Raw genomic sequence first — 13521 nt, forward strand, 5'->3', positions numbered from 1 at the left:
ATGATCAGCTGGCCCTGCCCACCTGCCCCCACCCTTCTTTCCCTCTTTCTGGCTCAGCTGATTCACACAGCACAGCTGATTTCTGCACCTCCGCTGTTCTATTTACTGGGGCTGCCGTAGAAGGTAAGCAGCTGAGCTTCAAATTGCTGTATTTTGAACGTGGCACGCATGTGCATCAGGCGCTCCCGCACACAGAATGCGTGCTCACAGAACTGGTTGTTAGTGGTTGTACCCCACCACTGGGAGAATCCAACTCTTTCTCTCAAAAAAGAGATGGTCTACCCATATGACCCAGATAGGTTATCATTTTGCTCACAGGTGACAGAGTTCATGCCATTAAGAGACTGGTCGCATTCTTGGCCTTCACAAATTAAAACAAAAAGCTAGATAGTCTAGAAAGATGTTGCCTGACCCACACCCAAGTAGTTCCCAACTCTGAATGAAACTGAATAATTCTATCTGTGAAACAGGTCACAAATGTCACAGCAATCTGCAAGAAGATTTTGTCACCTCTCTTTTTTTTCTAAAGGAACAGGTAATCTTAAACAGAGTCGCTGGATGTGAATCTACATATTCACTAAACATGAAGAATGCTAAGCATGTTCTTAAATGTGGGTATGGAATTACTTTTGGTCAAACTGACTTTATTTTCTACCATAGGTGTCTCTTTATTCATTTTATCTTCTATAGCTCCTTGGTTGGAGGCAATCTCATGTTAAGGCATGTAATAAAACTACTCATAAGACTAACAATGTGCACAAAACTAGAAAGCAAGATGATCATGGCAGAAAACTGATAGTAATATTCATTTTGAATCCATATTGAGGTAAAAGCTAGGTCTAATACCGATCTTAGATATGGCACCATACAGTACCCAATTAGCTTTCTGTGATGCAAACCAGATCTGTACATACATACATAATTTCATCCCACATAATCTTATTTCACCCGCTGTTGCATTCTCCAACAGCATTCTGAGCCAATAATACCTAATCATCCCATTATTTGGTCAAAGGGGAGCAAAAGTAATGTAAGCCGCCCTGAGTCTTCGGAGAAGGGCGGGATATAAATTCAAATTTTTTAAAAAAGTACCAAAAGTGTGGGGACCTGCAACAACTTGCCATCATGCCTCCTGTGTCCATCATGCCTCCTGTGATTTATCCCCATAGAAATATACTCTTCTATCACATTAGCTTCCTAGGGCTCACTCCAAAATTCAGCCAAGGGATGACTACTGTTATTATTTAACAGATTAACAGAGTTGGAAGGGACCTTGTAGGTCATCTAGTCCAACCCCCCACCCAAGCAGGAGACCCTACACCATTTCTGACAAATGGCAGTCCAATCTATTTTTGAAAGTCTCAAGTGATAAAGCTCCCACAACTTCCAAAGGCAAACTGTTCCACTAGTTGATTGTTCTCACTGTCAGAAAATTTCTCATTATTTCCAGGTTGAATCTCTCTTTGTTGAGTTTCCATCCATTATTCCTTGTCTGGCCTTCAGGTGCTTTAGAAAATAGCTTGACCCCTTCCTCTCTGTGGCAGCCCCTCAAATATTGGAACACTGCTATCATGTCTCCCATGGTCCTTCTCTTCACTAGACTAGCCATGCCCACTTCCTGTAACTGTTCTTCATATGTTTTAGTCTCCAGTCCCCTAATCATCCTGGTTGCTCTTCTCTGCACTTTTTCTAGAGTCTCAACATCTTTTTTATAGTGTGGTGACCAAAACTGGATGCAGTATTCTAGGTGTCTTATTAAAGCTTTATAGAGTGGTATTAGTACCTCACTTGATCTTGATTGTATCCCTCTGTTAATGCAATTTAGGATTGCATTGGCTCTTTTTGCTGCACACTGCTGGCTCATATTTAGCTGGTTGTCCACTAAGACTCCAAGATCCCTCTCACAGTCACTGCTATTAAGCCTGGTTTCACCCAATCTATATGTGTACTTTTGATTTTTCTTGCCTAAATGTAGGACTTTACTTTTCTCTACATTGAATTTCATTTTGTTAGATAGGGCCCAGTGTTCACATCTGTCAAGATCCATTTGGATCTTGAGTCTATCTTCTAGGGCAGTGATGGCTAACCTTTTTGCCTTCGAGTGCCAAAAGCGGAGGGAGTACGGGGGGGGGGTCATGCACATGCATGCCCACACCCATAATTCAGTGCTCCCCACCCCCCGCGCATGCATGCACTCCCCCCATGCTCCCCCCAGCTTTTGGCACGCGATGGCATGGAGGGCCCTGTAGGCCCGTTTTTCGCCCTCCCCAGGCCCCAGAGGCTTTCTTGGAGCCTGGGGAGGGCAAAAACGGCCTTCCCCACCCCCCAGAGGCACTCCAGAGGCCAGAAACAGCCCATTTGCCTACTTCCAGTGGGACCAGAAGGCCCGTTTTTCACTCTCCCCAGGCTCCAGAGCTTTTCTAGGAGCCTGGAGAGGGTGAAAATAGCCTTCCCCCCCAGGAGGCCTTCTGGAGGCCAGAAACAGCCTGTTTCCTGACTTCCGGTAGGCCTGGAAGGCCTGAAAATCAGCTGAGCTAGGGCAATGCTCACGTGCCCACCGATATGGCTCCACATGCCACCTGTGACACACATGTCATAGGTTCGCCATCACGGTTCTAGGGTGTTAGCTATTCCTGCCAGCTTAGTATCATCTGCAAATTTGGTAAATTCTCCTTCTATTCTCTCATCTAAGTTGTTTATGAAGATATCAATGAGTACTGGGCCTAAGACAGAACTTTGTGGCATCCCACTGCTTACTTCTCTCCATGTAGACCTAGACCCATTAAGAATTGCTCATTGAGTACCGTTTGTCAGCCAGTTGCGAATCCATTTGGTGGTGATGCTATCTATTTCACATTTTTCTAGCTTACCAAGAAGTAGCTTGTGGTCTCCTTTGTCGAATGCCTTGCTGAAGTCTAAGTAATACTCCTTTTAAACAGATACAATTCTGACTTTTACAATTCAGCAGCCCTATGCTTCTCGGAAACCTGGTTAAATGAATCAATTGAAGATAGTAGCCTGCATATCCCAGGATTTCAGATTCAAGGATCAGACAGAATTGCAGAAACATCTGGTAAAAAGGAAGCTTATGCTTATATAGCAACAACAGCTGGTCTCAGGATATAACTATAATATATTATTCTATGATGAAAACCTAGAGACATTAATTATCAATTCCAAACCATACTATTTGCCTCGTGAATTTTCTTTGTTTTTTTTAAATTGCTGTTTATGTCCCACCATAAACCTGTGTAAACAAGGCCTTATGAACTCTAGCTGACCAAATTATGGAGGCTGAAGCCAAATACCCCGATTCACTGGCCATTATTTTGGGAGATCTAAACAAGGCAAACTTAAGGAAACAGCTACCAAAATACTTTCAGCATGTCAATTGTCCCACTAGAAGTAAGAATACTTTGGTACACAACACTAAAATGCTTATCGGTCCTTACCATGAGCAGCTGTGGGACACTCTGATCATTGCATGATTCACCTTGTACTTGCTTACAGGCAAAGACTTAAAACCACAAAACTAACAATTAAATCAGTGAAGACCTGGATGGAGGAGGTAAAGTTAAAGCTACAGGCCTGCCTTGACTGCACTGATTGGAATGTTTTTGAAAGTACCTCTGCAGAATTAGACGAACTCACAGAGACTGTAACATCATATGTCAGCTTCTGTGAAGACCTATGTGTACCCACCAGGAACTTGCGAATATACAGTAACAACAAACCTTGGTTCACAGCTAAACTTAAGCAGCTATGTTGTTCCAAAAAGGAAGCCTACAGAAAAGGTGATAAAATGCTATACAATTAGGCCAGAAATGTATTAACAAGGGACATCAGAGCAGCAAAAAGAAGCTACTCTGAAAAGCTAAAGAATCAGTTCTCAACAAATGAACCAGCAAACATTTTATTTATTTATTTATTTATTTATTAAATTTGTATACCGCCCTTCTCCCGAAGGACTCAGGGCGGTTCACAGCCAAGTAAAATAGACAATATATAAATACAATTTAAAATACATTTAAAAAACTTATTAAAATTGGCCACAATTAAAATTTAAAACTAAAACCCATTTAAAAACCCATAAATTTAAAAACTAACCCAGGCCAGCGCAGATAAATAGGTAAGTTTTAAGCTCGCGGCGAAAGGTTCGGAGGTCCGGAAGTTGACGAAGTCCTGGGGGGAGGTCGTTCCAGAGGGCGGGAGCCCCCACAGAGAAGGCCCTTCCCCTGGGCGTCGCCAGACGACACTGTCGCGCCGACGGCACCCTGAGGAGTCCCTCTCTGTGAGAGCGCACGGGTCGGTGAGAGGTATTCGGTAGCAGCAGGCGGTCCCGTAAGTAGCCCGGCCCTATGCCATGGAGCGCTTTAAAGACGTTCACCAAAACCTTGAAGCGCACCCGGAAAGCCACAGGCAGCCAGTGCAGCCTGCGCAGGATAGGTGTCATTCGGGAGCCCCGAGGGGCTCCCTCTATCACCCGCGCAGCTGCATTCTGGACTAACTGTAGCCTCCGGATGCCCCTCAAGGGGAGCCCCATGTAGAGAGCATTGCAGTAATCCAGACGAGACGTCACAAGGGCGTGAGTGACCGTGCATAGGGCATCCCGGTCTAGAAAGGGGCGCAACTGGCGCACCAGGCGAACCTGGTGGAAAGCTCTCCTGGAGACGGCCGTCAGGTGTTCATCAAAAGACAGCCGTTCATCCAGGAGAACGCCCAAATTGCGCACCCTCTCCATCGGGGCCAATGACTCGCTCCCGACAGTCAGCCGTGGACTCAGCTGACTGTACCGGGATGCCGGCATCCACAGCCACTCTGTCTTGGAGGGATTGAGCTTGAGCCTGTTTCTCCCCATCCAGACCCGTACGGCTTCCAAACACCGGGACAGCATGTGGAAAACTCTTAAAAATATCACTGGCTATCTGAAGGAAATCAGCAACTGGCATATGACCTGAACGCGTTTTACTGCAGGTTTGAAAGGAAACTACAGCCACCTATCTCCACAACCCACATCTCAGACACACCAACAACAGCCAAGCCTCCTACATCTGTCCCCATTGCATTGGGTTCACAACCCCTAGTGATCACAGAAAAGGAAGTGCAAGACCTATTTCACAGACAAAAGCCAGGAAAAGCTCCAGGCCCAGACAAGATAACTCCTTCTTGCTTAAAAGTCTGTGCTGACCAATTGGCCCCCATCTTCACCTGTATCTTCAATAAATCGCTAGACATGTGCTATGTTCCTTCTTGCTTCAAATGCTCTACTATCTTCCCAGTGCCAAAGAAGCCCACCATCAAGGAACTGAATGACTATAGATCAGTTGCTGTAATATCTGTAGTCATGAAAATCTTTGAAAGGCTAGTGCTGTCCCACTTGAAAATCATCATGGATCCACTGTTAGACCCCTTGCAATTTGCATACCGAGTAAATAGATCAACAGATGGTGCTGTTAATATGGCTCTGCACTATATCCTACAACTTCTTGAATCTCTAAAGACCTACACAAGGGTCCTCTTTGTAGACTTTAGTTCAGCATTCAATACCATCATTCCAGACACTCTTCTAACTAAGCTAAACCAGCTACAGGTACCTGAATACACTTGTAAGTGGAGCATAAACTTTCTAACAAATAGGAAGCAGCAGGTGAAGCTAAGCAGAATCACCTCAGATACTTGTACAATTAACACAGGCGTCCTCCAAGGCTGTGTGCTCTCCCCACGTCTCTTCTCTCTGTATACCAATGACTGCATTTCCAATGATCCATCTGTTAAGCTACTGAAGTTCGCAGATGACACAACAGTGATTAGTCTCATTCGAGACAATGACGAATCCGCATATAGACGAGAGGTCGAACGACTAGCCTTGTGGTGCAACCAAAACAATCTGGAACTGAACACACTCAAAACCATAGAAATGGTGGTAGACTTTAGGAGAAACCCTTCCATACTCCCACCTCTTACAATACTAGAAAACACAGTGTCAACAGTAGAGACCTTCAAATTTCTAGGTTCTACCATATCGCAAGATCTAAAATGGACACTTAACATCAAAAATATCATCAAAAAAGGACAACAAAGAATGTTCTTTCTGCGCCAACTCAGTAAGCTCAAACTGCCCAAGGAGCTGCTGATACAGTTCTACAGAGGAATTATTGAGTCTTTCATTTGCACCTCTATAACTGTCTGGTTCGGTTCTGCAACCCAACAAGACAGACACAGGCTTCAGAGGATAATTAGAACTGCAGAAAAAACAATTGCTACCAACCTGCCTTCCACTAAGGACCTATATACTGCACGAGTCAAAAAGAGGGCTGTGAAAATATTTACAGACCCCTCATATCCTGGACATAAACTGTTTCAACTCCTACCCTCAAAACGACGCTATAGAGCACTGCACAACAGAACAACTAGACACAAGAACAGTTTTTCCCCGAATGCTAAACAAATAATTCCCTCAACACTGTCAGACTATTTACTGAATCTGCACTACTATTAATCGTTTCATAGTTCCCATCGCCAATCTCTTTCCACTTATGACTGTATGACTATAACTTGTTGCTTGTATCCTTATGATTTATATTGATATTGATTGTTTCCTGATTGCTTATTTGTACCCTATGACTATCATTAAGTGTTGTACCTTAGAATTCTTGATGAAGGTATCTTTTCTTGTATGTACACTGAGAGCATATGCACCAAGACAAATTCCTTGTGTGTCCAATCCCACTTGGCCAATAAAAGATTTTATTCTATTCTAAGTATATTATGTCCACAGTATTTCGCTGGTCTACTAATTTAGTCACTATGTTGAAGAATGAAATAAGATTGGTTTGGTATGATCTGTTTTTAACAAACCCATCCTGACTGCTAATTGTTACTTTATTTGTTTCTAGATGTTGGCAGATCTGTTTTTTTATTATCTTTTCCAATATCTTCCTGGGTATTGATATTAGGTTGATTGGTCTATAGTTTCCTGAGTCTGTTTTTTTTCCCTTTTTTGAAGATAGGAACCACATCAGCTCTTTTCCAGTCCTCTGGTAGTTCCCTGGTGTTTCAGGATTTTTGACCGTAGCAAACTAAATTGAAACTCACTCTGCTATGTCCATGTTGTTCTTTTTTTCTTTTATATTAACCCATATACATTCTAAGAGGCTTTTGTCTTTGGTTTCATGCATTTCTGTAGCAATATAGTGTCCTTTACATACAGTGGAACTCCACCTCCTCTTTTAAGGGGTCTGGTTTTTTTGAATGGTATCCTTCTATCAGTATGTTCCAGTCATGGGTTTCATCCCACCAAGTTTCTGTTATTCCAACTATAACATATCTACCTTCATGTATTAGTAGTTTGAGTTCACCCTGTTTGTTCCCCAGACTTTGTGCATTTGTATATAGGCACTTGAGATCTTTATGCCTGACTCTGGGTATGCTTTCTGTGTCTCCTATTTGGTATTTCAGTATGTCTTCCTTCCCATCCCTTTTTACTTCATTATTTGACTTGCTATCTAGGGGTTTTTGCTTGGAATTAGGTCCTGGAAATCCTAAAGATTGGTCATCTTCCCCCCTCAATTTTAGTTTAAAGCCTTGAGCCAGTTGTTTTCTGAAAACATTCTTCCCAATCTTTGTGAGGTGCAACCCATCCCTGCCCATCATCGAGATAGTACAGACCATGGAATCCAAAGGTGTTTTGGCGACACCAACCCTTTCGCCAGTGGTTCACTTCCAGAATTCTTTGTTCTCTTGCCAGATGTTGTCCTTTTGTTGGCAGTACAGATGAAAAAACTACTTGTGCACCTAAGTCCTTGACTTTCTTGCCTAGCTGCTCATAATCATTCAATATTGTTTTCAAGTCCTTTTTTGTGTCATTCATCCTTACATGTAGTACTAGAAAGGGGTAGTAGTCTGTTGTTTTTATTATTTTGGTTAGGTTCTCAGCCACATCTTTGATTTTAGCTCCAGGGAGACAACATACCTCTCTGGATTGACTGTCTGGTCTACAGACAGCAGGTTCTGTTCCCTTGAGAATTGAATCTCCTATCACCAACACTCGCCTTTTTTTTCCTTAGGGATGTTTTTCTATCTATCACAGAAGTATTTGATGGTGTTACTTTTTAGGGACATTTGATGATGCTTCTTTTCTATGTGTTTGCATGTTTTCTTCTAGTGAGAGTCCATGAAATTGATTGCTTAGCACCAGTGGAGCTGAATCAGTGGGTTTGGTTGGATAAGGGTTTTGTACTAGGTTTGTGTTTTTTTCTATGAGTGACATGTTTCCATCTGTCTTTTTCTTCCTCTAAGAGATCAATTCTTTTAGAGGTTATTTGATCATTATTATGTTCAAGGTTTCTCATTTTTATTATGTTGAAAGGTTTCTCATTTTGTAGGTCAAGTTTCAGAGTGGTTAGAGTTTCCTCTAGACCAACGGTTCTCAACCTGTGGGTCAGGACCCCGTTGGGGATCGAATGACGATTTGCCAGGGGTCGCCTAAGACCATCGGAAATATGGGAAGTACACTTGCGAGTCAAAGAATCGCGCTCCAATGGTTGACTCCACAAGCCAGCTGCAGGCTCTTCAAATCGCTAGCCGAATTCAGCTTCAGGCGCGATGAATTAAAAAAGAGAGAAATCTTTGCTCTGATGTCTCCCTCTCAAGCCAGCTGCAATTATTCCCAATCGCTAACCTAATCTGGCTTCAGGCGCGATAAACTTAATAGGGGAGGAGTCTCCACTTTAATGCCTCCGTCTTCAAGGAAATCGCAAGCAGTTCAGATCGCTAGCCAATACGGCTTCAGGTGCGATAAATTCAAAATGAAAATAATTTTACGGTTGGGGTTGCCACATCGAGGGGAATTGTATTAAAGGGGTCGCAGCACTATAAAGTTTGAGAACCACTGGTCTAGACCCTTTACTTTTTCTTCTAGTAACTTGATTAGTTTACCTTTGGTACATACATAGTTTGGATATTCTATGGGCATAAGTATATACATGGAACATGTTCATCATTTGAATGTCTATGCCACTAATTTCCATATATTCTAACTACAGGATGCAATCAATCAATCAATCAATCAATACCCCACATCATTCTGTTCATCTTCCTATAACAGGATGAAGTTAAGCTAAACTTCTGCATCCCTAAAATACTTCCTGCAGAGGCATTTTTACAGCCTTTCAAAAACTAAATGAGAGACTGAGTATCTGAGGGGTGGGGAATCATTCCATAGAAGTGGGCCATCATCAGGTATATTACTTCCCATTACAGTCCAGGATTTAGGATACTGTGTCACACTCTCACTCGTCTCATTCAAGTTGTTCAGCTATGGGCTGGGAAAGGGGTGAAGTCACAAGGACATGGTATAATCAGGACCTCTTCATGTACGAGCATGGGAGGAACGTCTCTATACCTAGAATTCTATAACAAAATTTTCTTATGGCAGTTATTGTCTTCATTCAAATACCTCTTCAAATTCATATTTTCTCTGAAGACTTCGGTACAACCCTTTAGTTCTCACCCCAAACCAAACTAGAATGTAAAGATAAATACCCACGTTTGCTCATAGCAATCCCTCATTAGCTTTGTCTTTGCTTTTGTTCCAGTTCTCTTTTTTAACATTTCAGTTGTAAACTCCTTGGACATTTTTATGCATTTTTATATTCTGCAGTGAAGTTGTATATGCAGTAATAATGCTATTTAAATTATTAATAATTTCAAGCAGACTAATTTTATGTGATGATTATCTCACCTTGCAGCTGCTGGCTCTAGTGGGTATTCGGAAGGCAATGGAATACATCTTCTCTCTACAACATCTGAATTGGTTGGATGATCTTATGCCAGAAAAAGACAAAAAAGAGGAAGAAGAAAAGCTGAAGAGGATACAAGATCAGGATGAGAGTGACAGTGAAGATGTGAGCATGGTTAAAGTTTGGTGGAGGAACAAGATTGGGAAAGGGCTAAACTGGGTAGTAATTAGAAATTCTTTCTGTACCACCATCTCAAAATCCCAGTGTAAAACACTGAAGAAGTAAGATGTGTAACTTGTTCATGGGCAGAGAGTTCCTATCACTCCCAGGCAAATCCTTTAGAAGTTACTTTCAGAATGATGGAGCTGTAATCTACAGAATATTAGCTTGGAATTAGCACATTAGCTCAATCCCCATTTTGAGGTCTGAGAAAATTAGTTAATCAATATTGGCAATAATTAAACTACATATAGTTGTGGGACTGTAGGGACTAGGTTTCCTTTTATATTTTTGCTGTCATTTACAGTATTCAAAAGCATGTAATGTGCTGTGTTTGCACATCTGAATAAGAAGTTCTCTCATTCACAACATGGGCATAACATCCTTTGGGAGGATAAAATAGTGGCAGTTCTATAGCTAGCCTCTTGCAGCCTTCAGTTTTAGCTATCAGAAGAAATACTTGCTTGACTGACTATCAGCTTGGATTGTGCTTTTACCTAACTTTTACCTAACTCACCCTAACTTTTATCAGCAGTCCTTTCAGGGCCAATATTATTTTGATATAATATTTAGCAGAGTAATAGCCATGCCCTTTTTCTAGATAATATTAACTGCTGATGACTAGCTCCAGCTCCTAGGTACTCTTCACTGTTTGCTTCACAAGCAACTCACAAGATACATTCTTTGTTTCTTACAATTGACAAGATACCATAACAGAATAATAGAGTTGGAGGTGACCTTGGAGGTCTTCTACCAAATCCTCTGCTCAAGCAGTCTCTCTTCCAGCACTGCGCCCGCCAACTGTAGTTTTCAGCAAAGTAGGACTGTTGCAAATCACACTTAGAGAAAAGCTAGCAATTGTCTAGAATGTAGATTAAGTATTTCCAGATACTACAGACTATTCTTTCTGCAGAAAGGATTTCTCTGTAAGGTGACTTTTTCTCCACTATATCTTTGTCTCTTCAGAAGTTGTAAAATCATTTTCTGAGGCTGGAGGAAAATACATCAAAAGCATGAGTGAGTACATATATTGCTTCTCTCCTTCTAATAGCTGTTTCTTTGGTTTATATTCATTTTAGTCTGAACTTATGTACCAAGAAAAAGGACCAGAAATCAATATCTCTGTGAACTAGATGAAGAGATATCCATCAGCTGACAAGCCAAAGATGAACATGGACTGTATGTAAGAATATTTTTAAGGAAGACATAACTTATTGGGAAGTTTAGACTAAATAGAGAATAAGATGTTTACTATGAATATGAAAGTCAATCAATTGTGGGACTATTCAGGTGGAAGGAACTTGATCCTTAAGAGTTCCCACGTCTTGCTATTGCACAAAGTAGGAGTTAGGAAGTTAGGAAAAAATACACGCGAAGAGAAAAAACTGACTGCCTCAAAAAGTCTGGTTTTATTAGGGTAGCAAAGCAAACATCCTGCATTTTACTCTTTCTCACATAGGTTTTCCAGATTCATTTTTACCTAAAAAGATGCTGTTGCCATTGGCAATATTGTATAACTGTGATTGAAGGCACAACATCCAAGCTCTCTGACTGTAGCACCTAGCAACTTAGCCAGAGTGACAGCCCCAAGGCAGATACAGCCCATGTATCTCTGATAAGGCAGACCTCCATTTCTGGCCTGAGGAACAAGGAACTTCACTGTTTTATTTTTCCCCTGTGCATGTACAAGCAATTGTAGTTAAATAATTCATGTTGATGCCATCAGTTTTTGAAGCTTGGATATGTTTGTATATCATAAAGATTGCTCAATAGACTGAAAACATGTCTTTCACTCTCTGGTATTAATGGCTATTATAGGAGCAGAACGATAAATTAAGCAAACACAACAAAAGACAAGTGACGAGACATGTTGAAAAAATTCAGATATTATACAAAATTGGTTCTTCTTACAGATGCCTTCATCTTGTGGGTATTACCTAATCTGTTTTATAAGCTGCTTGGAAGACCTTTGATCTGGAAGTCATCTCATAACTACTGAAGAGGATAATAATGATAGCATGCATGTGCATTTCCTTACTTACACAGTACATTTAGTATTAAATGATTTTCAGGAAGTAATTTCCAATCACATATTAGTTCCCTGATATTTTTCACAGCATGTATCATAAATTCACAGTTAGTTGATTCACAGCATGTATCATAAATTCAGAATGTGGGGTCCTTGATATGCAGTTTGGAAGTTATACTGTATATGGAATATAACAACAAATACTGAATGCGCAATGAAACAATCAAATCACTTTTCTTCTTGACACACAAAATTTCAAGCTGTTGCCTTTAGGTTCTGCTTCTGGATGGTTGGAGGAGGAGGAGGAAGCATTTTCAGATATTTTCATTTACACAATATATGATGGGTCTCATAAAGATATAAAGCAGAGTTAAATGTTTTGAGAAATTTAAGTACAAACTGAAAACTGCTTAGGCATTCTGTGACATTGCTTGTACATTCAGCTAAGTATGGGTTAGTTAGGTATTGGTCATATATTTATTGCTGGTTTATTATATAACCTGAATTAATCTGCTGATGAACAGAATTCATACAATACATTAACTCAGCATCAATGTATGAATCCAGTCTGTGTCCCTCAGATATATTTTGCTGTGGTGTGTCTTTATTTTTTCATGAAACAGTGGTCATTTCTGGGTTGCCTGCATTATTTAAAACTCCCTAAAGTTATGCTAAATAAAATTTGTCAAAAGAAATATTGTAGCAAAATTTCCTTCTTTGTTTCCTAGTATATATTAAATTCTAGTTCTTCCTAGTTTTCCTCATTATTTTTTTTTCCTGTTGGAGAAATTCATGGTGATTATCAGAAATGCTTGTTGTGACTCTTCAGAAATTTGTCCAGTTAAAGTGTTAACTTTGATTTTTCAGAAAACCTTTCATCTGTGGATGATAAATGCAAGCAACATGTTTTTTGCACTGAGTAAGAAAGGCCTGTGTGAAGCCATGGTTGAATTCTATTTTGCAGTATATTAAGAATGATTTTGCAAAAACAAAAGTAAATTGTGAAACCTCTTGAAAGTTCTTACAAAGACCATGTTGATGATACTTACTTTAATGAATAATTTGTCGTCATCACCTATTCAATCATGTCCGACCCTCGACCACTCTATGGATCAGCACTCTCCATGCCCCTCTGCCCCGCACTGCCTCCATGGTCATCCTGGTGTCATTCTTCATAGTGTCCAGCTAGCAGGTGCTACTTGTTGCTGGCAATCCTTATGATTTATATTGCTATATTGATCATCAATTGTGTTGTAAATGTTGTACCTTGATGAACGTATCTTTTCTTTTATGTACACTGAGAGCATATGCACCAAGACAAATTCCTTGTGTGTCCAATCACACTTGGCCAATAAAAATTCTATTCTATTCTATTCTATTCTATTCTACGGCAGTCCTTTCTTCTTTTTCTGCTGATCACTCCCAGCATGATTGACTTTTGAGTGAGTCAGCTCTCATGAATAATTACAATACATTAAATACAGTTCTTTTATCCTTCAAAACACAGATCCAGTTAATATTGCAAGAAACAAT

General features: G+C 40.6%; 1 protein-coding gene across 2 annotated transcripts in view; it reads left to right on the forward strand.

Annotated features, from left to right (window-relative positions):
- The window catches only part of SLC4A9 (solute carrier family 4 member 9), a 53196-nt gene extending 39910 nt beyond the window's left edge, over positions 1-13286 (forward strand). The window contains exons 20-22 of one of the 2 annotated variants that reach the window (XM_058176026.1): positions 9750-9905; positions 11039-11138; positions 11419-13286. In XM_058176026.1, coding sequence (XP_058032009.1) covers positions 9750-9905; positions 11039-11092 — 210 coding nt within the window. In that variant the 3' untranslated portion in view covers positions 11093-11138; positions 11419-13286. Of the gene's footprint in view, positions 1-9749; positions 9906-11038 lie in introns of both variants that reach the window. The other variant, XM_058176025.1, reaches the window with a different exon arrangement.
- The last annotated feature ends 235 nt before the right edge of the window (positions 13287-13521 follow it).

Source organism: Ahaetulla prasina, chromosome 3 (genome assembly GCF_028640845.1).
Source record: "Ahaetulla prasina isolate Xishuangbanna chromosome 3, ASM2864084v1, whole genome shotgun sequence".
Taxonomy (NCBI): domain Eukaryota; kingdom Metazoa; phylum Chordata; class Lepidosauria; order Squamata; family Colubridae; genus Ahaetulla; species Ahaetulla prasina.